We start from the raw sequence: 22729 nt of genomic DNA on the forward strand, positions 1-22729 counted from the left end.
AGACTCCCCTCTTGGAACGCCTGTGCCCCTGCGACTCCGGGCAAGTTCAAACAGCGCATGTCCTCCTCCATTGCCCATTCTACAGAGACATTTGTACCACCCTCATCCTGCTGCTACTACTCAAGTCCCTAGGTCACTCAAGACAACTCTATGCCTCTCTCCTGCTCTCTGACTCCAATCCTGCTACCATGCATAAGGTTGCCAAGCTCTGCGCAGCAGCGTGTATAATCCATCGGGTCCTGATTGACACCAAGACCTAAGCAGGACTGACACAGCACATAGTTTTACAGTCCTGCGTTAGTATTTTATAGTTTTACAGCCTTACAGATTTTAGGATCCTGAGCTTTTAGGATTTGGGGATTTTAAGATTTTAATTACCATTTTAATGTAATATATGCAATCCAGTGTAATTTAATGAAACCTACTTTTTGCTAGTCAAAGTCCGTAATAAAGATTGGTCTGAATTACTAGGAAGTACTGTATTTAACTGAATCAAAAACTAGGTTTCCCCCAAGATTTTTGATATTAGAAATAAGGAGGTCGCCTTAGATTCAGAGTCCTTCCTTTTGAGTAAGTACAGGTATAACCTGTATTTAACCTCTACTTTTAAGGGGGTTGTTTTCAATTCAGAGTTGTTTTGATTCAGGTAAATGAGGTAAATCCCTGAGCATGTACTAATAAAAGGTAAAGTGTGCCGTTAAGTCGATTTCAACTCCTGGAGCCCAGAGCCCTGTGGTTTTCTTTTGGTAGAATACAGAAGGAGTTTACCATTGCCTCCTCCCGTGCAATATGAGATGATGCCTTTCAGCATCTTCTTATATCGCTGCTGCCAGATATAGTACCAGCGGGGATTCGAACCGGCAACTAATACATGTTCTATTTAACTTGCAGTAGCATTCTGAATCCTGACATACAGACTACAAAATTATAAAGGGGTGAAACACTAAAGGAATGTCACAACACAGCCATAGTTCATTGTAAAGAGAACAGTTATTTTGAGGAATTCTGATATTTAGAACACACACCCCAATTTTTTTTTTTTTTTTTTTGGTAAGGATATTGTCTACCAGCCTTGCAATCAGTTTGCAATAATAAATATCATCAGGTATCCATGGATTATCTTCTCGTGCATTCATAGCACATTTGAGGTAAGTGTCACTCAAACACCACCCCAGTGGCCGGTTATCCTTAAGGGAGCCAATGATGGCATGGACCAGCTTGCGTTTTAGGTTTGTGCGGTCTCGGAGATGCCCCTCATAGTAGTGAAGAGTGTTGTACAGGTACGTTACTGGGCGATCTGACAAGAAGAGAACAGGTGTGTTTATCCACTTATGTCACATACATTCATTTTTGTCATTCAGGCAATACAAATTTTGTATGAAGAAATGCTGAAATGGTGCCCTGTTTACATTATATAAAGGAAGTGGCCATATACCGAGTCAGACCATTGGTCCATCTAGCTCAGTATTGTCTACCCAGACTGGCAGCGGCTTCTCCAAGGTTGCAGGCAGGCATCTCTCTCAGCCCTATCTTGGAGATGCCAGGGAGGGAACCTGGAACCTCAGATGCTCTTCCCAGAGTGGCCCCATCCCCTAAGGGGTATATTTTACAGTGCTCACATGTAGTCTCCCATTCAAATGCAACCAGGGCAGCCCCTGCTTAGCAATGGTGCAATTCATGCTTGCTACCACAAGACCAGCTCTCCTCCATCGATCAATATCAACTGATCAATTTCTACCATTTCTAATTGTGCATTTTTTACTATTTTGTATAGTTTTAGTTTGCTAGCTGTGAGTGGGACAGTGGCATTCAAGCTCACCCTGACCCACTGGTAATCCTATTCTGCAAACTTTCGGGTTTGAGAGTTTTCAGCAGGTACTGTACACATGCTTTCAAGTCTGTTTTTGCAAACATAAGGACAAAAGACTCGCATTAAAAATGAAAGTGGAGATTCTTAAGAATCTGCATGCTGTACTAAATATAACATTGCCCTTTTATATATAACATTGTCTATAAATATAACATTGTCTACTTGTTCATCCAGCAGTGGTCCAGGACTCTGGGATACTCTCCAGTTCATCCATTAGGAGGCAGGTTCTTTGAAGAAAGGCTTTCCTGGATGTAGCCTAAGCGGCATCTCCAACTTCCACTTAGAACCAGGAAACTGCATCAGGAGCCGCAGCAGACTGGGATTGGGGGAGGGCTGGGGAAGGCACCTGCCTTGTGCAGTGAATAAGGGAGAGAGTCACAACGGTGGTCGTGGTGCTGGTGGTAGTGAGGAAGGGCCCATATTATTGGTAGCTGGTGCTGATCCCTCTTCAGTGGAGTCCTGTTTGAACTCGCGGGGAATTCAAGGGACAGCGCTGAGCTGATCCACGTCCCTTCAAAGCAGGCTGCGACTGGCTTCACTCTTTAGATCTTCTCTCTTCTCACCTGGGGGGTAGTACACAACCAGCTGCAGCTGCTCCCTCTTCCAGGCTGCAAACCTGCGTCCATTCACTGCGGGGGCAGGAGAAAGACTGGCTCCAAGAGGAAGTGGGGCATGCCTCCTAGGTCACATCTGAGCAAGCCTTTCGTCAAACAACTTGTCTCCTAGTGGATGGAGTGGAGAGCACCCCAGAGCCCTGGACACTGGAGGGTAACACAGAGCGAGAGTGCCTATTTCCACCCTGACTACAGGTTTCAAAATAGCTCAGTGAATTAGCCTTAGTATCTAACCCTCGGAAATGTTTTTGCTATAAAAGAATGCTTCTAGAGTATGGAGAGAGCCCCCAAATATTCACACCCTTGTATAAGAGCACCCGTGTGTGCTTCAGAATAGCATGGGGGCTACTGCTGTGTGTGCACTGATTTTAAGCATGCACACAGCATTAGTCAGGATGTCAGCCAATGTGGTTTCCCCACAACATTCTTTACTCTTTGGTTGACAAAATGCTGAAAAACCAGGGAGGCAAAGAATTCATTTTGCAATTAAATTATGGGGCAAACACAATCTCATTTACACTGATCTCAAATCCAAGCTGTATGATCCCATAGTTTGGATTTAGTTTTAAACCATGAAGGATTAATCCTATGCTGCTTGATCCTTGTTTTCAAGACAGGAGGGAAGGCATGTGAAAGCCATTATTGTTCTGTCCAGCATGCCATCTTCCCTAACTGCTGAACCACTAACTCTGTGAGCTCTCATCAGTTTGTGATGCCACCTGAAGACTCCTTTGTATGTCCACACTCCAGTGTCACACTTTTCTTCGAAGTCACCCTGACTAGGGATGTGCACGAACCGGTCCGGAGGCCATGTTGGAGCCCTCCGAACCGGTTCAGAACCGGACCGGTCCGGCACTGAGGGGGGTATACCTTTAAGGGCGGCGGGGGGGGGGAGGTTGGAACTTACCCCTCCCGCCGCTCTTCCCCCTCCGGCGCTGCGTTTTAGATTGAAGTTTTAGGGGCGGCAGTGTTCCTCCCTGCTGCCCCTGCCCCCGTCGTTGCCATGAAGTCGCAGTAATACGAGCACGCATGCGCGCGTGTGCCTGTTGCCGGCGCGTGCATGGTGGCGACAGGAATGTGCACGCCGCGACGCATGCATACGTGCTCGTATTACTGTGACTTCCGGGCAACGATGAGGGCAGGGGCGGCAGGGAGGAACGCTGTCGCCCCCAAAACTTCAATCTAAAATGCAGCGCCAGAGGGGTAAGAGCGGCGGGGGGGGTAAGTTCTACCCCTCCGCCCTTAAAGGTAGACCCCCCCTCAGTGCCGGACCGCGCTGCGTAGTTCCGTGCACACCACTAACCCTTACCAGCTCCTTCCTGCACCTGCAGGAGTTCTGATGCCTGCAAGGGATTCCCCTTTACTTTAATGCTGAAGACAGTCCAGTGTACATGCATCTGTGTTGCATATACAGAGTTTCTCAGATCTTAATGTGGAAATTTATTTATTTGATGTGGAATGTGGAAAGGTGACCACTCATGCAAGAGCTCTATGCCTGCACTGATGTGCCTTCATAGTTTCAGAACTGTGAATTTAAGCCATGGAGCTGCTTCCACACTGCGATTTTTAAATCTATCTAGCCACATCTTCAAAGAATTCCTTTCAACCAAGTTTGCAGCTTCCAGTCTACCTAGGAGTAGTTTTCGCAGCAGTGAGTCTAGCAAAGCCATAGTCAGTAACTTCTCTACTAGATGGTGAGGCAAGCAAAGTCAAGCATAACTGGGCTCAGGCACACTCTTAATTTACATTAAGCTTGACTAGGCATACCTTTTATAATCAAGATACTCTGTGGAAGAATACACTGATCTTACAGCAAGCAAAAAAGTGTATATTCTGTTACGAGCTCACCATGGAATTTGTACAAGCCTCCAAGATGATCCAACAGAGTCTCCAGTGACTTGGACACTGGAAGGAGTTCCAGAAATCTGTGAATCACAATGTCAAACACTGGCAGGAAACGGAGGCACACATTTCCAAAGTATATTGGGAGATACTGGGGTTGGATCTGAACAGGAGGATTGACTTGCTCTGCCAGCCCTTCAAAATACAGCTTTTCAGGGTATTTCTGAAAGAAAAAAAGTTTTAAAAATATGTATCTCATTAAGGACCAAATTGGATGCTTCATTAATTGCATCACTGTCTCGTCTGGGGTTTATTCTTACTTTAAACTAGCAGCTGTGAGAGGGTCAGATCCAGATCGGGATGGTGACATTGACATAGTGGTAACAGGATACTATTTTCCTGTTAAAATCCTCCTCCTCAAGCTGTTTTGGGACTCCAAGAGTATAGCATGGCCCTAACCTTCATAATGTTTCAAAGCTAATGTTATATTATCTACTCAAATGCTCCCTATGCCCATCCCATCCCTCCCCGTCTTGCACTTGAAAGTGATTGTGCTTTACGTTTACGATTCCCTATAAAATCTCTGTTAGTGGAGGCACTAACACAGATTCACCTACAGCTATGTAGTCAGAAATATATACAGCCTAGAAATAATATAATCCTTAGCACCTGAAGAAGGTTAGGATCACCTATCCAACTTCTCATATTCCCCAACATGGAGGCTGTATTTCTCTCTGTGTATTAGTTCTGTCCTTTTTAGAACACTGCTTCAAATTGAATAGAATATTGAAGTTCTATCAAGTCAATTATTTCATCCACTCTCAACCACTTTACATTAGCCTGGGGTTAGGATTAAACACTTCAAGTTTTATCTTAAGTGGAATGAATGTCACAGTACTTGCTCAAGCCATTTACCTGCTTGCATCCCCCCAACTACCAGTCAGGCAGCTTCCTGAGGATCGGAGGAATTTCTCCTTGGGGCCAAGGACACTTGGGAACAGGATGATTTGCAGAGTGGGGTCTGCAGTGGGAGGGGGAAATCCCTGGAAATCACATAGAGGCACAACCTGTTGCAGAAGGTGCTTGTACCCTACATCGGGCAATTTGCTCCTCCCACTGGCACCTTTGGTGCCATATGCCATGCTGTTCCCAACAGTCTCCCAATCCTCAGATGTGGATCTCTCCCCCCACCCCCCCAGGTGGGGGACTGGCACTGTGCTCGTACAACTTCATATACAACCATAAGTATTTCATCACAGCACCGTCTTACTAGCCAAATGAGATAGCAGGAACCCAAAGTACCTTGTGATAGCTCATGTGTTTAGTATGCCAGTCGTTCTGCAGCCAATGTTCTGGGGAGTTCTCCTTCACAAAGTCACTCACTCTGTTTCGGAAGTCATTGGGTTTAAGTAAGAGCAACTGGATGATGAAGTAGCACACTTGGGCTTCATTTCCTTCATGACTGCGCATGGCCTGTAAGAAATGTATAACAGGAGTACAGCAAAATACTACAGGACAGAGCCTTCAGTTAGGTTGGTGTAATTTAACATTTTGACTCAATAAAACCAATTCAAGAGAAGCAGGAATTTAGACTTTCCTACAGTGCTACTACTTGACACTTTCAAAAATCTTCATGATGATGGTCAATGAAGATTTTATTTTCAATACATCTTACTTGTTAAGGATTTCTACTACAGGTGGCCATTGTTATCCGTGGTGGTTCCATTCTTGGCTACAACCATGGATAAGGAAATGGCAGATAACAAGACCCTGAGGCAATGGGAATGGCGGGGTGGGGGGAGAGTTAGATTCTTAAAGGCAGAAGGTTAAGGCTAAAAAAGGCAAAGGCTAAACTCTGAGGCTAAAAAAGGCAGAGAGATAAACTAACTAGAGAAATAAAATGCCATACCATGCTCTCCAGGTCTCAAGCTGTCCATCAATGCACCCCTCCACCCCACAAACCCTCAATTTCCTAGGAAAAATAGCAGAGAATTATTTTATTTTACAAAAGAGCCACAAAATGGCTCCAATGTGCAAAATGGTGGCTGGAAATGACCTTGGAGGTCATTTCCAATGATCCAGTAACCACGGACAATTCTCATTCTTTTCCAAAGCAGTCTCCACTACCCGGCTGCGGATACGTGAAATCATGGGTGCCAAGACCGCGGATAATGAGGGCCACCTCTATCTACATTCTGAAGCAGTAAGAGAGCTGTTACTTCCTACAAAATATTTTCATTATATTACAGTTCTTTTTAATATATGGGCAGCCATCAGTGAGTCAAAAGATCAGGTTGCGCCCCCTCACCCCGAAAAGAGCTGCTAATCACTACTATTGATACTTCATCTCTCATTTGAACTGTAAAGTGTGTTTTACAACCCCTGTAAGCCTCCACAACACGTAATACAATTTGCCTTTATCCTCTGTCCATAGGTGAAGGGACTGAGGCTGCCCAAATCTGCAGCCAAGTAAACATGTTAACTCTCCCCTCTAATTATTACATCCTCTAGATGCAATTAGCTCTCCTCACTGTATCTTCATCACCTACTGTTTCATGATTAACAGCATCACAATCTAGAAAGGATTAAGAACCATAAAGCCTTATGTCCTGTGGTGCATTGTAACTGCATGTTGGATGGTGGTGGGGAGAGTGTGGGTACCTACATGTCTCTCGCCCCCACATGCTGTACTGCTGCTGCCTGATCACATGGGGGAGGGTTTCATCTGAACTATCCCCTAAATCTGAACTATTTCATTTTTGCATTTAGGCTAAAATGCCCCCTGCTCAATAAGTTGGCAATGGGATAGTACAGCAGTGGGGAGGGGGAGACATGCACCCATGCTCCTCCCCCATGTATTTAGGATGGGCCAGTGGATGAATCTTCCAAATCGGTTCATTATTTCTACTTATACCAAGAACCAAAGGAAACATGTCAAAACAGTGCTCTGAATGTAGAAATTTTGCAAGGTAACTGCATTGGTCTCCACCATCATATAATTCATAAATCACAAAAAAGGATTACTTCTGGTGGTTCATCTGCTGGCAACCTGGGATAAGGGCCACCTCTGTTGTTGCTCCTAGGTTGTGGAACACACTCCCCATAGATATAAGAGGACTGTCTTCCTTGGAGGCCTTCAGGAGAGTCAAAGACTCATCTTTTTAGCCCGGCTTTTAATGATATCTAGTTATAATGTTATCTAGTTTTAATTGTAATTTTAATCTGTTTTTGATTTTGATTTTAATTGTTATGTATTTTTTATTTTAGTGTAAACTGCCCTAAACCACTTTAGGAAGGCCAGTATATAAACCAAACAAACAACTTTTGTAGTCATTATATAAAAGGCAGAGTCTTTGGTAGCATTCCTCCTTACCAAACACAGGATCAGCCGATCCAGGGTCACAATGTTGTATTTCCACACCATGTCATTAAGAATCTCAATACACTTATTAAGCTGCTGACCCCCTGCTGATGTGGAAAATTCATAGACCAAGAAATCTGCAAATGTCCTGACATGAGCAACCAGAGCTCTGGCTCCAATTCTTTCCAGCACTCTGGAAAACAGAAGAGAAATGCAATGGCAACAAGTTCACTTCGAATTAATAATAATTAGTATTTACACAGAGTTTATTACATGTGCAAGGCACGTTTCATGAATTATCCTGACGTCACCTTTACAACAAAGTTAAGTAGTATCTCCATATTGGAAGTGACTTGCTGAAGACACCTATAGAGTACATGGCAGGGCTGAGATGTGAACCAGGAAAGTCCTGAAGTCCTACTTTGCAGCTCACCATCTTAACCATGATTGCTACATCATTTCTAATTTATTTTAACAACCACATCGAGGATGGATATTCAGTCTAAGGCTGCCGTTACCAAGCAATCATCCTCTAGAGTCATACTATTTATAGAATGTTCACATGTCAAAATACATGAAGCAACATAACCCCAGTAAAACAAGTGGCAATTCCAGATGCTCAGATTGTTGAACAGAACAGAACAGAACAGAACATCAGAAGCTACCTTCTACTGAGTTGGACCATTGGTCCATTCAGATCAGTATTGTCTACACTGACCCACAGCCACTCTTCAGTGTTTCAGGCAGGAGTCTTTCCAGTCCTACCTCGAGATGCCAAGAATTGAAACTGGGACTTTCTGTATGCAAAGCAGATGCTCAACTCCTGAGCTACAGATTTTCTCTGAGTTATATGATAAGACCTGAAGAGTTCTGTAGTGTGCTTTGTGATCACCAATTATCTGTGAGGACACTGTTAATGATGTTTGGTTTCATTAAATACACTATTTGGCACATCTTGTTAATTGAATGGTTTTTCTGTGAAAGCTTCTATGCAAATCTACTATGCTGCCAATTTTACAGTACAACTAGCTGATCCAGCGCAGACCATCTGCGCCCCTAGTTCTCCCTATAATCCCCTCTCCCTTCAGCCCCAGTCCATCCTCCGTCCTTTTCCCCACTCCCTTCAGTCTCAGTCCATTCTGCGCTTGGCTTTCCTTTCTTTCCCTGCCCACCGGCAGTGGCTTCCCTCACTGGCTGGTGTTTTCCTTTCCCGCCGGCCAGGCTGCGGGAGCTTTCCCTCCCCACCTGCTGCTGCCATTTTCTCCCCGTCCCCCAGGCAGCTGCTCGCAAACTCTCGTGAGAGCTGCCATGCATGGGATTAGTGGTGGGTACGTTTAGGAGAAAAGTGTGTGTGTGTGTGTGTGTGTGTGTATACACACACACACACACACACACACAGTTGAATCTTTAAAAAGACTGACCTATAGCCAATTTGGTTGATATGATCAGTCTCTAGGAGCATCTTCCAGAGGAGACAAAGGAAGAGGGGAGGGGAGCCCTGCATGGAAAAGTGAGTGATGATGTCGTTCTCATTGGTCATAGACTTCCACTTGCGGTACTCCTCCTCCACATTCTTCTTCAGGTTAAAGCGGCTCTCTTGGGGTACATTATTTTGTTTGAAGAATGCCTGAAATAAAGTCATTTTGTCATGAGCTAATACAGAACATTCTGATTTCCTTCTGAAATTAAGGAACTGGTGGTTATGGCACAGTACTTGGATTTCCTAACACATCGGTAGAAACATCAGCTTTTCTCAACAGCTTGAAGAAGGCAGAGGTTAGCATGGTTCTTGAACTATACTTCAAACACACATTGTACAAGATTCAGATTCATTTCAACGAACCATGATAAAGAGAGAATTACCTACCAATATACGTATGTTCAAATGTTATCTCTGCAAAGATCCCTAAGATGGATGACATTTTTTGGATAATGCAAACTTACTAAATCTTTGAACATAGCTAAAACACCCTCCAGGATACACAAGAAATACACTGTGTAGCCCCCCAGATAAAAAGAGCATCATGCCTTCTTTTGTAGGAATTTGTTCATACGTCTCAACACAACTGAATTACATTTGTGGAAATTACCTGCAGTGGAGCTGGAAAGCAGCTCAGGGTGTGTGAAGCCCAATTATGGGGGGTAAAGCTCATGATAGTCTGCAGTATATCCTTGCACCAAGTCCCCTGAATGGAATCTGATCCTGTGAAAAAATCTAACACAAAATATGCAAATGTAACTAGTATTCATGTTTAAAAGCTAACCAAAAGATGATGGTTACATCCTACTGACGCTATGTTTCGGGTATCCTAACTGTTCACATGGGGGCACTTCCTGGCCACAAGCTCCTTCTATTCACAAAAGGAGCTTGTGACCATTAAGTATGTGTACAGTTAGCATCCTTTTTGGAGAGGGCCACTGTTCCCTCTACACCGAGCGGCTGTGCACCCATTCACAAGATTTCAGCCCTCCGGGCAGCAGTTTCAAGGAGCCGCTCAGATAGTCTTGCTCGCCTCAGTGCTTGCTCGCCTCAGTGCTCGCTGTCAACTGCTAGTGACTTCCCCCGCTGCCACCCCTCACCTTTCCTTCGCTGCTGCCACCACCCTCCACCTTTCCCCCCACCTGCACTGGCTCTTGCCTTGGCCAGAGTGGGGAAATTGGCTCTCCTGCTCTAGCTGCAACAAGAGCCTATTGGATTTAGCAACAGGCATGCACGTGCCCTGCCGCCGTTATCAAGGTGTGCGCACATCTGCCACACACTCCACACAGAAGCAACTTGTTTCCCTGTTTCTGGATGCAGGGGATCTGAGTTGTGTCTTCCTGCCCAAGCTGCGGCTGCCTGCGCTCATTCTGAACCGTCAGTCCTAGTCAAATACTCGTGTATACGCCCTCTAGCAACTTGGCTGGCATATTTGCACAGCCGTTTCACCCTCATGTGTCAGCAGCAGCCCTTTTGCAGGTTATGCAGTTGCCCTTGTGTGGGTTCCAGAGAGGGTAACACAGAGCTGGGTTGTAGGAGGCAGCCACCACCCAAGAAGCACCTGGTTTTTTGTTAACGTATGCAGACTGGCCAAGGACAGCAACAGCACCCAAGTGGTCCATGAGATTGTAGGTGGAGGGCAGAACGCTGCTACCAACCACCTAATGTAGGCAGGGTGCATAAATCCATTGCATTACTGAGAGGCACTTTTGATTTATTTCTAAGACAATATTTTGATTCATTAGAGGAGCAGAAGTTCTCAAACTGTGTGGTGTGGGAGGAATTTGCCTGACAGGCTCCACCTTTAAGCTCGAGACACGGTGGAGGGAAGGATCTCCCCACCCAGGCTCACTGTTCCTGAGTCTTGTGCTTAAAGGTGGAGCCTATCATAGAAACCAGTACAACTTGGTGGTGGTTTGTTTAAAAATAAAATTATTTTTACAACATCTTAATTTTGCCCCAATAATCTCCAGCAGGGTTCTTTCTTTTTCTCTATACATTGCAAGAGCTATCATACAATAAAATAATATTTATTATATTTATATTATATGTCCATTATACTTGCATTCGTATTTTTAAAACAATCATAGCATTATTTATTCATTCATTCAAATGGGTTACAAGTCCAAAATACTTTCGTTTTGTCCCCACCCTCCACCTGCCCTTCAGTTACTTAGGCCTCGTCTAAGCATGAAGCAAAATGATTGAACTCTACTGAAGGGTGACAGATAACTAGTATGTATATGGGGTAAAGCCTTGCTTGGATGACGGGCTGAAAGGAAAACTCTGGGGCCTGGAACAGGGAGGGAATTATGTTTTTAAAAGGTTTATATAGCTGCCGAGCACGTTGCATTGGAATACTCTGCTAGGTTTACATAGGGATTTTAAATAGGATTAAAAAATAAAATGATTCCCTGTCCCCAAAAGGCTCACAATTGGGAAGGAGTCTGTGTTGTATTTCCACTGAAACCATCATTCATGGCCCTTAAAAATCTGCTTCTGAAAGTTGGGGCGTACAGTGCTCTAACAACTGATGTGTATAAATCCAATTTTTTTAAAATAGGTGGAATTGTAAAATATTTCTTCCCTTCCATATTTATGGTGTGTGCTGTATCTATCGTAGCACATAATAATGCACATGTGCACACACTGCCTTGTTAACACCACCCAGAACAAAAGTCATTCCACTCACTGATGAAAAAATATTAGAGGGAACACTGGAGAGGGCTCCCAATCTTTCTTACAAAATCCATATTCCAGTATAAGTGAAGACCCTCTTCTTAAGCCCCTTGCCAGTTTGCCAGGAAAGGATCCAAGACTGGAGGCGACCACAAATAATAGATGGCCAGTGAGTTAAGCCTAAATTATCCCTGTATATGTGAGCCCATATTAAAAAATGTATGTATTTTCACTCTTCCCTATGTTACTTCAATCGTTTTTAAAAAGCAAACAATGCATTAAACATTTGAGAATTCAATACTCTCCCAGATTTCTACAATAACACAGTCTACACTAATACATCTTTTGTGCTCGTTCATACATTCAAAACCATTATTGCTTAATGTTTGTGAAATTGTGAGAGATTGGCCATTACCTGTGACATGAGTTGCTCTTGCCAGAGTCAAAATAAGTGCTCTGTTGAGCTCCTCAGATTCTGCTGAAAGAACCGTTTTGGGCTCATTAAGGAAGCGTGTAAATTGCGGCTGGACTTCAGAGCTACCCAAGGCAGTGATTAACCGCAGGGCTGTGCTTTCAACACTATAAAGAGAAGATGTCAGTCTTATTTGAGCAGAAAAAAATATGTTTTGTTAGGAGCAATGCAGGAACTTGGAATAGCCTTTTGAAATCATTGTGTTTCAAATAAGACAGAAGTATCGTTATTGAAAAAATAGCAAGAAAAAAATCACTGGATAACAAATAATTTCAGATTTCAGTTTGGGGGTTCACTATCAACTGACCCATCACATTTGGGTCAGTTGATAGTCCACTTCATTTATTTATTTGATTTTTATACCGCCCTTCCAAAATGGCTCAGGGCAGTTTACAATTTAAAAACCCTGAAAAACAGGTTACAACATTAAAACCAATTACATCGACCTAAAAACCCTGGAAGGCCAGGCCAAACAGACAGGTTTTAAGGGCTCTCCTGAAGGCCAGTAAAGAATTCAAATTGCGGATTTCTGCCGGGAGTGCATTCCACAGCCCAGGAACAGCTACAGAGAAGGCCCGCCTCTGAGTCACCACCAGACGAACTGGTGGTAACTGGAGACGGACCTCCTCAGATGACCTTAATGTGCGGTGGGGATCACTCAGAACAAGGCGCTCTCTAAGGTAACTCGGACTTAAGCCGTTCAGGGCTTTAAAGGTAATGACCAGCACTTTGTATTTTGCCCAGAAACATATTAGCAGCCAGTGTAACTGTTTCAAAACAGGCATAATATGGCCTCTCCGGGTTGCCCCAGAGATCAATCCGGTTGCCGTATTCTAAACTGATGTTTCCGGACTATGTACAAAGGCAGCCCCACATACAGCGCATTGCAATAGTCAAGCCAGGAGGTTAACAGCTGATTCACCACTGTTTTGAAGTGATCCTCTTCAAGGAATGGGTGCAGCTTTCGAATCAGCCGGAGCTGATAGAAAGCACTCCTGGCCATGGCCTCCACCTGAGATATCAGGGTGAGGCCTGGGTCCAGGAGTATTCCCAAGCTGCACACCTGCTCCTTCTGGGGGAGTGTAACCCCATCCAGCACAGGAAGATCCAACTCAACCCTCAGATTCTGAGCCCCCACAATAAGCACCTCCGTCTTGCTTGGATTCAGCTTCAATCTGTTATCCCTCATCAGCCCATTACTGCCTGCAGGCAGGCATTTAGAGAATGAGTGCCATTTCCTGAAGATGAAAAGGAGACGTAGATTTGGGTGTCATCAGTATACTGATAACACCCAGCACCAAAACTGATGACCTCACCCAGTGTTTTCATGTAGATATCGAAAAGCATTGGTGACAGAATGGAGCCCTGAGGGACTCCATTACGTCTGCTCTTAAACAGATGCACTAGCTGCCGATATGTTTCTGGGCAACATACAACGTGCTGGTTATTACCTTTAAAACCCTAAATGGCTTAGGTCCAGTAGAGAGCACCCTTCTCTACAAGAACCCCACCGCTCATTAAGATCATCAGGAGGGGTCCGCCACGTCATCTGGTGGTGAGCAGGGATTGGGCCTTCTCAGTTACTGCCCCTGGGTTGTGGAACGCGTTCCCCGTGGATATAAGAGGACTGTTTTCCATGGAGGCCTTCAGGAGAGCCTTAAAGACCCATCTCTTTAGCCTGGCTTTCACAGATATCTAGTTTGAACCTTAATTTTAATGAGATTTAATCTGGTTTAAATGTTTCTTGATCTTAATTGTTTTATTTTGTGGTTTTGATTTTAATGTAAGGCACCCTGAGCCACTTCAGGAAGGGCGGAATATAAATTGAATAAATAAATAAATGAATACAATAATAAATAAGTTTCCACTGATTCAAATTACAGTTTCCCCAGTCACCGAAAAAGATAATGGTCAGCATCCTGAGTAAAGAAGTGCATGTGTAGCAAAGGAAGCATTTATGTCATGAAGCTCTCAGGTATATTTTCGAGGGGCACAGATAACTTCGGAGGGAATGGGAGATCAGCACACCCCCACCCCCACAGATGTGAGCTAAGATATGGTTTTATTCTTGAATGTTGCACACACACTTCCTTTGCTGCATGCACACTTCGTTACTCAGGATACTGGCTGGGAAATCACTATCCTATAAGAACAGTCCCCTGCTAACTGGGCAAAGAGGCACCTTTCAAAGTGGTGTTTCTCTTTATATTTAGCAGGGTGGGAGAGCAACTGGTCCTGTCCCATCCTAGCAACGGAACCACTCCAGCCTCTACAACAAACAACGTTGTGGTTTGACACATATATAAACTGCTGTCAAATAAAAGTTTTTTCCTGCAACCTCCAACAAGGCGATTGTAATGTCTGAATAAACATTTCTTCTTAAGACTGCCTGGTTGTTTTTTTTAAACTAGATGTGATGTCCTATCCAATGTCTCACCAGTTTCCTGATGTGCGCAATGCCTCCAAATAGAAATGTCAATTTGTAGAAACAATACTCACCACAAATGAAGCTGGTTCTGATTTGTCTGTGGCACAGCAGCTAGAGAATGAAGATTACTCAGCAGCTGGACTCTGTAATGAGGTTGGATATGGTGCATGCGGTAGCTAAACATCTCCAGAAGAGTGTGCAAAATTCCCCAAGCATGAGACTTAAAAACAGTGGGTAGAAGTTGACCTGAGAAGAAGAACAGGAATGTCAGCTGGTTTCCAATAAGAACATTCAGAGAAATATACTTTCCTTGCAAACACAAATGCACACAGGTGCCTATTCTGTACAGAGACATGCAAGATTAGGTATCTTTTTAAAGCCTACTTTCCTTAAGAAAAGTAAGCTTATACTGAAACTATAGAGCATTGGTTCCCAACCTGGGGGCCTCCAGATGTTGCTGAACTACAACTTGCATAATCCCCTGCTACAATCTTGGGTGTTGTAGTTCAGCAACATCTGGAGGCCCCCAGGTTGGGAACCATTGCTACAGAGCATGTAGTAAAATCTTAGCAATTTGGGGCTAAAACAGCAGGGTATTGTAATCCATCCCATAAATACCTTAGTATACAATTAGGACATGTATAGTGTTCCCTCTAAGGCATACGCATGTGCACGCGCTCACAATTTTTTTTTTATGTCCGCTCAGTTAATTTTAGATCCCGCTCAGGTTGAATCAAGAAGGTCCCATTCTGAATGCACATGCACACACACTGCCTTGATACTGCCACCCAGAACAAAACTCATTCCACACACAGATGAAAAAAATTAGAGAGAACACTGGACATGTACTGCATTATTCTTTAAAATCACAGGAATCTTACACTGGAGCTTAAAAGCAGGAAGCAATGAATAAGCTTCAACATCAAAATATGCAATATTATGTTCTGTTTTGTTTTTTAGTACTATTGTACTTTTACTCATTTATTTTATTGCCGTTCTAATGTTAGTAGCCACCTTGGCAAGCTTAATACTAAAAGGTGGGATTAAAATTTATAAAATAAAACACTTGGGGCTGGAATATCAAATCTTAGAGATGCGCAGAATGTTCCATGGTTCGAACATTCTGCCCCAAGGCAGGCTGTTTCGAGCGTTCTGAGCTCAGAACAGAATCCCCTTTAAAACAGAATCCCCTGTTTCGAGCTCCAGAACAGAACAACCAGTTCTGAGGCGGAATATACTGATCCATTCCGAGTGCCATTTTGAAATCCAAAATGGCTCTCGAAATGGTTCAAGACATTCCAATGGACCAGGGACATTCGGTCGGAACAACAGAATTTGTTGTTCCAATGGAATGTCCTGCGCATTTTGCATTCTATTCCAAGCTCAGAAAAGAATGCAAAATGCGTTTTGTGCACACCTCTAGCAAATCGCAATCATAGCTTCCAGCTGAAAGTTATCATCTATGTTAGTTAAATAAATAAAGTTTCTTACTAATAAAACCTTTGATGCCCAAGGATTCAATTTCCATATAAACCAGCAAGCGACTATATGTTTCCACAAGGGCTGGAGCCAAGGCCAGGCTAGACTTTGCATGGGCCAGTTTGATCACTCTGGTAGCTATGCTGTGAATAAGGCTGGGGCGGGGGAGAGAAATAAAGCCATGTTATTTTCAAAATCATACATTTGAAATTATATATGAATCCTTGGTCTGAGAATAAGTTCTCTTACGTTCACTAAGATTTCTCTTACGTTTACTGAGAACACAGATTTTCTGTACAGAAGCAAACACACTGGGCCTTCTATACACTTATTGAACATACTGTACCTCATCTTGGCATGAACTGTAAGTGAATCCAAGAGGTTCATGGGCAACGGTGTGATGGAGCCTGAAGCCATACAATTGGTTCCTGGGAGAGGTATCCTCATGTTGCCATTTCCATAAATAGTTTCTACTAGAACTCCCATAGGCAACGTGAAACATTCTGAATTGGTGGAATAAGCATTGCACAGCAAGGCAATCTTGTAATCATTCATCTGCAAAATTTTATTCCTTAGACTCTGTTGCAAGAACCTGCAATGTCAGAGGAAGTTAAGTGAAAGGGATTATACTGTAATGCCTACTGGATCCAGGCAACAGAGATTATCTCTGGGTGATCAAAGCAAGTGTTGGGGTCATGAGATTTTCAACTTTATTTTGAAGAAGCTGCTTAGTAGCCATTTCAGAGGAAATCTGTGCCTTTGGCATGTACTCAAATAATGGAGGACAATTATTTTATTGCAGACTGTTGTGTAGCATAATTCTAAGTAAGGCCCACTATATACCATGGAGCTTACCACCTAGTGAGAGCATCTAGATTTATGCAATAGCAATATAGAAATGTTATAAACAGCCAAAGTAAACAAGCTTGCTCGGATTCATCCTCCATTACCTCTTACAACCCTTGTTTCTCTTCACTCTGTGGTTTGTTACTCTTAGCCTATTCTTTCCCACCCGCATCAACATTTAAAATGGTATGCGTCTTGAGGCAGGGACTTGCCTTTTTGCTTACATCACTTTGCAAAACACCATATTTATTAACCCTCATCCCGTTTTTTAAAATTCATGACTAGGACTTCCTACTCCCAAGTAGTCCCATTGGTTACAATGGATGCCCCAAAGTTTTCCAGATCACAGAATCTACAATAATTTAATGTTTCACTTCAAGGGAGTGCACTGGTGACTCCCACACCCCAAGCATGGCGCCCTGTGCGACTGCACAACTCAATGAGAATGTGAGTTATTAGCCAAGAAAAACAAACATTTCAAACCCAACTACACTAATGAGAATCCATGCTTCAACATCTCAATTCTCAGCATTTAAGCTAAAAGAAAAAATATGACTCATCTAAAGGCAATCATCACAGGCCTGGTAGGTGGTCAGGTGCATTCTACAGGCCAGTCTCTCACAATAACATCTCTTGTTTGGTTTCTTGTCAGCTATCTTTGGGCATATACCTCTTGTATACATACAAAAGCAACATCTTCTGTCCATCCAAGCCAAACACAGATGAATGTGATTCCCTTTGTGAATGTAGTTGAATCTCTGGGGGTATTTCTGACTTAGTGTGTCTCACAGTGCCTGCATAGATCAACCCCTTACTCAGGAGAGTCTTGGCCAGACGTACACTTATGCCCCACCATAATCCTCTGAGGGCAAGTCAAAGGAACACAATCCTATACACATATTAATATTTAATATTTGGGTGGCGGCAGCAGCCCTTTTTTTGTGCTGTGTCCCACTAGAAGAAATGTGAAAGGACCAGAGATGTACTATGACTAGTTGATCCACTGATACCAGGCTTACTGAAGCTGACATTTTGTGGTTGCTGCTATTGTGACCCTTTTTGCTTTGTTTTGCTGGCTAAATGCCCTGCTTCTTCAAGGTCAGATGCTTCTGAATAGTTTACCTGTTCCAAAGACTAGCTTTGACATTGTGGGAGAGGATGGTTTCATCTGCCCTAACTTGAGAGCACAGACCTTTGCAGTGCCTCAGTATTTTTCAGACATTATCACCTTTCAAGGTCAACTGAGTTTACAAGGACCAACACAACTGAAGTTTCCAAAGATAAACTATCGCCTATCCCAAATGGCTTAATGTGGGAATGGGATAGAAACCACTGCACCACCATAGGGATTCAATTCATTTCTAGGGTAGTTTTCTACCCTGGGCCATATATATGTTTTTAATTAATAACATAAATATCTTAACTGGTGGGGGGCCATACTTATGGATATATTGTGTGCCATACTGCAGGTAAGAGTATGACAACAAGGGCATAGCTGGGAGCGCAGTTATTTGCTTCTTTACACACATTTATGCAGCCAGAGGTAGAAATCTACCCCAAAAATCCAGATGAGAGTTTTAAGGGTATTATATAAATAAGTGATATATGCAAGAAATGAGCAAGCTGCTTGATATGATGCAGAACCAGGAAAAAACCCCCAAGACACGTGGTATGGGAGTTGACAGCCTTCAGGGGTGGGACTAAGGTGAAAAGGGCACAGTAGGACAGAAAAATGTAGAGCATGGCATACGGCCTGTTAGTTGAACTAGCTTTCTTGTGGGCCAGTATAGCTTTTCATCCTATTTTCACCTACAGTCTGCATAATACAGGGGTCCCTTGTATTTTCTACCATATATTCCTGGACTGTCACTAATAAAGTGGGGTATTACAAATAGCACTTACTCATGGTGAAGCTTGAGAGAATGAGGAATAGGAATCTGTAACTTAGAATTGTCACTGTGAGCTTTTCTATTGAGATGTATCCAGATACAGGTCATTGCAAAAGCATGTGTTGACTGAGGTTTGTTGATATCAGGCACAGGAATACACTAAAAAAGAAGAAGAAACCTGTTTTCTGTTGCCATCCAGATAAGATTGAACATCATAAAAACATAAGACCAGCCCTGCTGGATCAGGCCCAAGGCTTATCTAGTCCAGCATCCAGCTTCCCATAGTGGCTCACCAAATGCTTCTGAGAAGGCAAGAGGCAAGGGTGCCCTCTCTCAGGCTGTTACTCACCTGCAACTGGTATTTAGAGGCATTTTGCCTGTGAGGTGGCCTATAGCCACCAGACTAGTAGCCATTGATAGTCCTGTCCTCCATGAAACTGTCCAAGCCCCTTCTTAAAGCCATCAAAGCTAGTGGCCATCCCCACATTCTGTGGCAGATAATTCCATAGATTAATTATGTGCTGTGTGAAATTATTTTGTTGGTCCTAAATGGGTCTTGTGGTAGCAAGCATGACTTGTCCCCTTTGCTAAGCAGGGTCTGCCCTGGTTGCATATGAATGGGAGACCACATGTGAGCACTGTCAGATATTCCCCTCAGGGGATAGAGCTGCTCTGCGCAGAGCAGAAGGTTTCAAGTTCCCTCCCTGGCTTTTCCAAGATTGGGCTGAGAGAGACTCCTGCCTGCAACCTTGGAGAAGCCGCTGCCAGTCTGTGTAGACAATACTGAGCTAGATAGACCAATGGTCTGAATCAGTACATGACAGCTTCCTATGTTCCTAGCCATTAGGTTCATGGGATGACCCCTGGTTCTAGTGTTGTGAGGGAGGGAGAAATATTTCTCTGTCCACTCTCTCTACTCATTGCATAATTTTATACACCTCTATCATCTCTCCCCAGGGTCACCTCTTTTTAAGACGAAAAAGCCCCAGAAGCTATAGCCTTGCCTTATAAGGAAGGCACTCTAGGCCCCTAATCATCTTGGTTGCCCTCTTCTGCACCTTTTCCAGTTCTACAATGTCCTTAAGATACAGTGAGCAGAACTGTACGCAGTACTCCAGATGTGGCCGCACCATAGATTTGTATAAGGTCATTATAATATTAGCATTGTTATTTTCATCCCCCTCCCTAATGATCCCTAGCATGGAATTCGCCTTTTTTCACCGCTACCATGCACATAGTCGACACTTTCAATGAGCTTTCTAACACAATCCCGAGATCTCTCTCCTGGTCAGTCACTTATGTTCTTATCAACAACCTGGATGGCTTTAAGAGAGGTTTGGATCACTTCATGGAGGAGAGGTCTATCAACGGCTACTAGTTGGAGGGCTATAGGCCACCTCCAGCCTCAGGGGCAGGATGCCTCTGAGTACCAGTTGCAGGGGAATAACAGCAAGAGAGAGGGCATGCCCTCAACTCCTGCCTGTAGGCTTCCAGAGACACCTGGTGGGCCACTGTGTGAAACAGGATGCTGGACTAGATAGGCCATGGGCCTGATGCAGCAGGGCTGTTCTTATGTTCTAAGGACAACTCAGACTCCATCAGTATACTTCCTGCTAAAGTATTTGCAATTTCCCAGTTTGTCAATGAACCAAACTCTGTCTTAAGAAGAACCTACATATCTGTGTAGGTAGGCACACATGTATGCCCAAAAATCATCCTAATGAATAATATAAACCACTTACACAAGAGTTTTTAGGACTTTAATGCCCTCTGCCTGTCCTTTCCTTACTCAAATTTGTTTTAAAAATTTACAACCGAATCAATTTCTCCTCCACATAAACTATATCTTGCTTAAGTCGCATCTGGGCTACAAGTCTTGGAAACTCAGACCCTGCTGCTCTTCTTGTCTTAGCTACATGAGCGAGTGACGTCCTGCTAGATTTCTGTATGTAACTGCCGCTTTGATCACCAGCTTATTTCACTGCTGGGGCAACCTCTCTCTCTTTTTGTTAGACCTCTTGTTTTTCGCCCACTCCAGCTGCCCTGGAACTTCTGGACTCCTTTCTCCTTTTTCTTATTTGCTCTTATTATTCCGTGAAGCTCATCTTAACCCATCTTCCCTCCCACTTTGAATTCCAATCTCATTTTGATTCCTTGTCAGTTTTGTTATTCTTAGAGAGATACTTTGCACTGTCATTCTGTAGGTGTTCATGTCTCTTGCTTTTGAAATAATGGCTGCTTCCTTTAGATACAGTTATGCTATTGTTCTTCTTTTAAATATAAATCTTTTGACTTATGTTCTCCATTCAGTTGTCTTCTAATTTCTTTCAGTTGTTTGCTCCTATTGTCCTAAAACACTTACTTTTAATTCATTCTTCCGTAGTTTCACATCACTGAAGCCACCCTTCTCTAAGTTAATGATGAGCTTCTCTTAGTAAAGAATGCAGTGCTGCAAAACTCCTTATATCCTGTCTTGTTCACAAACTGTGGTTAGAACCAACTGAGATTTGCCAAGTTCGTACACAACGACAATTTGCTGTATATGTAAACTATGAACGAAAGCAGCAAATTTCCTCCCCTTGTGTGTGAAGGGAAGAGGGCAGCTCATGAGCCCAAAGTTTATGCTAGTGACATTAAACAATGGTTTAATCATGGTTCAACATTATGTTTGAGCCTGGTAATTGTTTTTGACTTCTATCATACAACACAGTGACAGTATTTAGGAAAATTCTCTTTTGACAGAGATGCAATTTTCCCACTCTGTTCAATGCTGATCTCAGTTCCAATACTCCCGATAGCACAGACCTGGAGAATTCAAATGGCTTGGATCAGAAAAACTATGAGCAGAAGGGGAAAATTTAGTGCTGATCCGCGTGTTAGCACAAGGGTAGCAGAAGACTTCTTCCAATGTAGCACCAAAGCAAATTGGGGTTGCATTACAGTATAAGAAACATGGTGAATGAGGACGATATTGGAAGGAGAATATAAATCCTAATGAGACACAAATAGATCTTGAAAAGAGCATGTGCCAAGTGGAAATGCAAGAACTACTCTGGATTTCGGATTACTTTTTCCATGCAACACAGTTTCACAAAGTCAGAAATAGCCCTGCCACAAACAGGCAAGGCTTTCCACTAGTGCAGGGCTGCACAACTTCAGTCCTGCAGATGCTGGACTACAACTCCCATAATACCGGACTACTGGCAACTGTAGCTGAGAACGATGGGTGCTGAAGTCCAAGAACAGCTGGAGGGCCAAAGTTGTACAGCCCTACACAAGGATGACGACACATTTGGATCCAAGCCACTGTTTTTTGTCAGAATACTGAATATGTTGCAAAGATCTTGCAATATTTTGTCCTTTGGGTATAATTTTAGGTGAAATATGCATAGAAAATCATACTGTTTCATAGAAAAGACTCACTTCTTTCTCGGGGTAGAGGAGGTCAAAAAGCTTCATAACAGGGAGGAAGTCAGCCAGTGCATTTTTCTGAATGCTGCCAGAGATGAACTGCAATAATACCCACATCAGATGGTCTCTGCCCTTGATTAGGCCTCGTCCTGCCAACTATAAAAGGTACACTAAATAGCAAGACCACAATCTGAAGGGGGAGGGGGTAATCCTGAACATCCATTCTAATTGTTAAAGAATCAAGTACACTTGGGCAAATGAAAATATTCTGTTTTCCACAAGACACCACGGGCTAATGATTTGTCATTAAGTATTATCAAGGTGGACACACTAGTCTCAATGCTGAAAACACTTCAGA

At 43.3% G+C, this 22729-nt stretch overlaps 1 protein-coding gene across 3 annotated transcripts in view; it reads right to left on the reverse strand.

Annotated features, from left to right (window-relative positions):
- The window catches only part of MED23 (mediator complex subunit 23), a 64170-nt gene that overhangs the window by 7466 nt on the left and 33975 nt on the right, over positions 1 to 22729 (reverse strand). For all 3 annotated transcript variants that reach the window (XM_053287197.1, XM_053287207.1, XM_053287217.1), the window contains 12 exons: positions 22384 to 22527; positions 18974 to 19119; positions 16572 to 16817; positions 16238 to 16380; positions 14818 to 14992; positions 12262 to 12425; positions 9778 to 9902; positions 9109 to 9314; positions 7700 to 7880; positions 5629 to 5799; positions 4333 to 4549; positions 1061 to 1297 (listed from right to left, as the gene is read on the reverse strand). In XM_053287197.1, the coding sequence (XP_053143172.1) occupies positions 1061 to 1297; positions 4333 to 4549; positions 5629 to 5799; positions 7700 to 7880; positions 9109 to 9314; positions 9778 to 9902; positions 12262 to 12425; positions 14818 to 14992; positions 16238 to 16380; positions 16572 to 16817; positions 18974 to 19119; positions 22384 to 22527 (2155 nt within the window). The remainder of the gene's footprint in view (positions 1 to 1060; positions 1298 to 4332; positions 4550 to 5628; positions 5800 to 7699; positions 7881 to 9108; positions 9315 to 9777; positions 9903 to 12261; positions 12426 to 14817; positions 14993 to 16237; positions 16381 to 16571; positions 16818 to 18973; positions 19120 to 22383; positions 22528 to 22729) is intronic.

This window comes from Hemicordylus capensis, chromosome 1, assembly GCF_027244095.1.
Source record: "Hemicordylus capensis ecotype Gifberg chromosome 1, rHemCap1.1.pri, whole genome shotgun sequence".
In the NCBI taxonomy this organism is placed as follows: Eukaryota; Metazoa; Chordata; class Lepidosauria; order Squamata; family Cordylidae; genus Hemicordylus; species Hemicordylus capensis.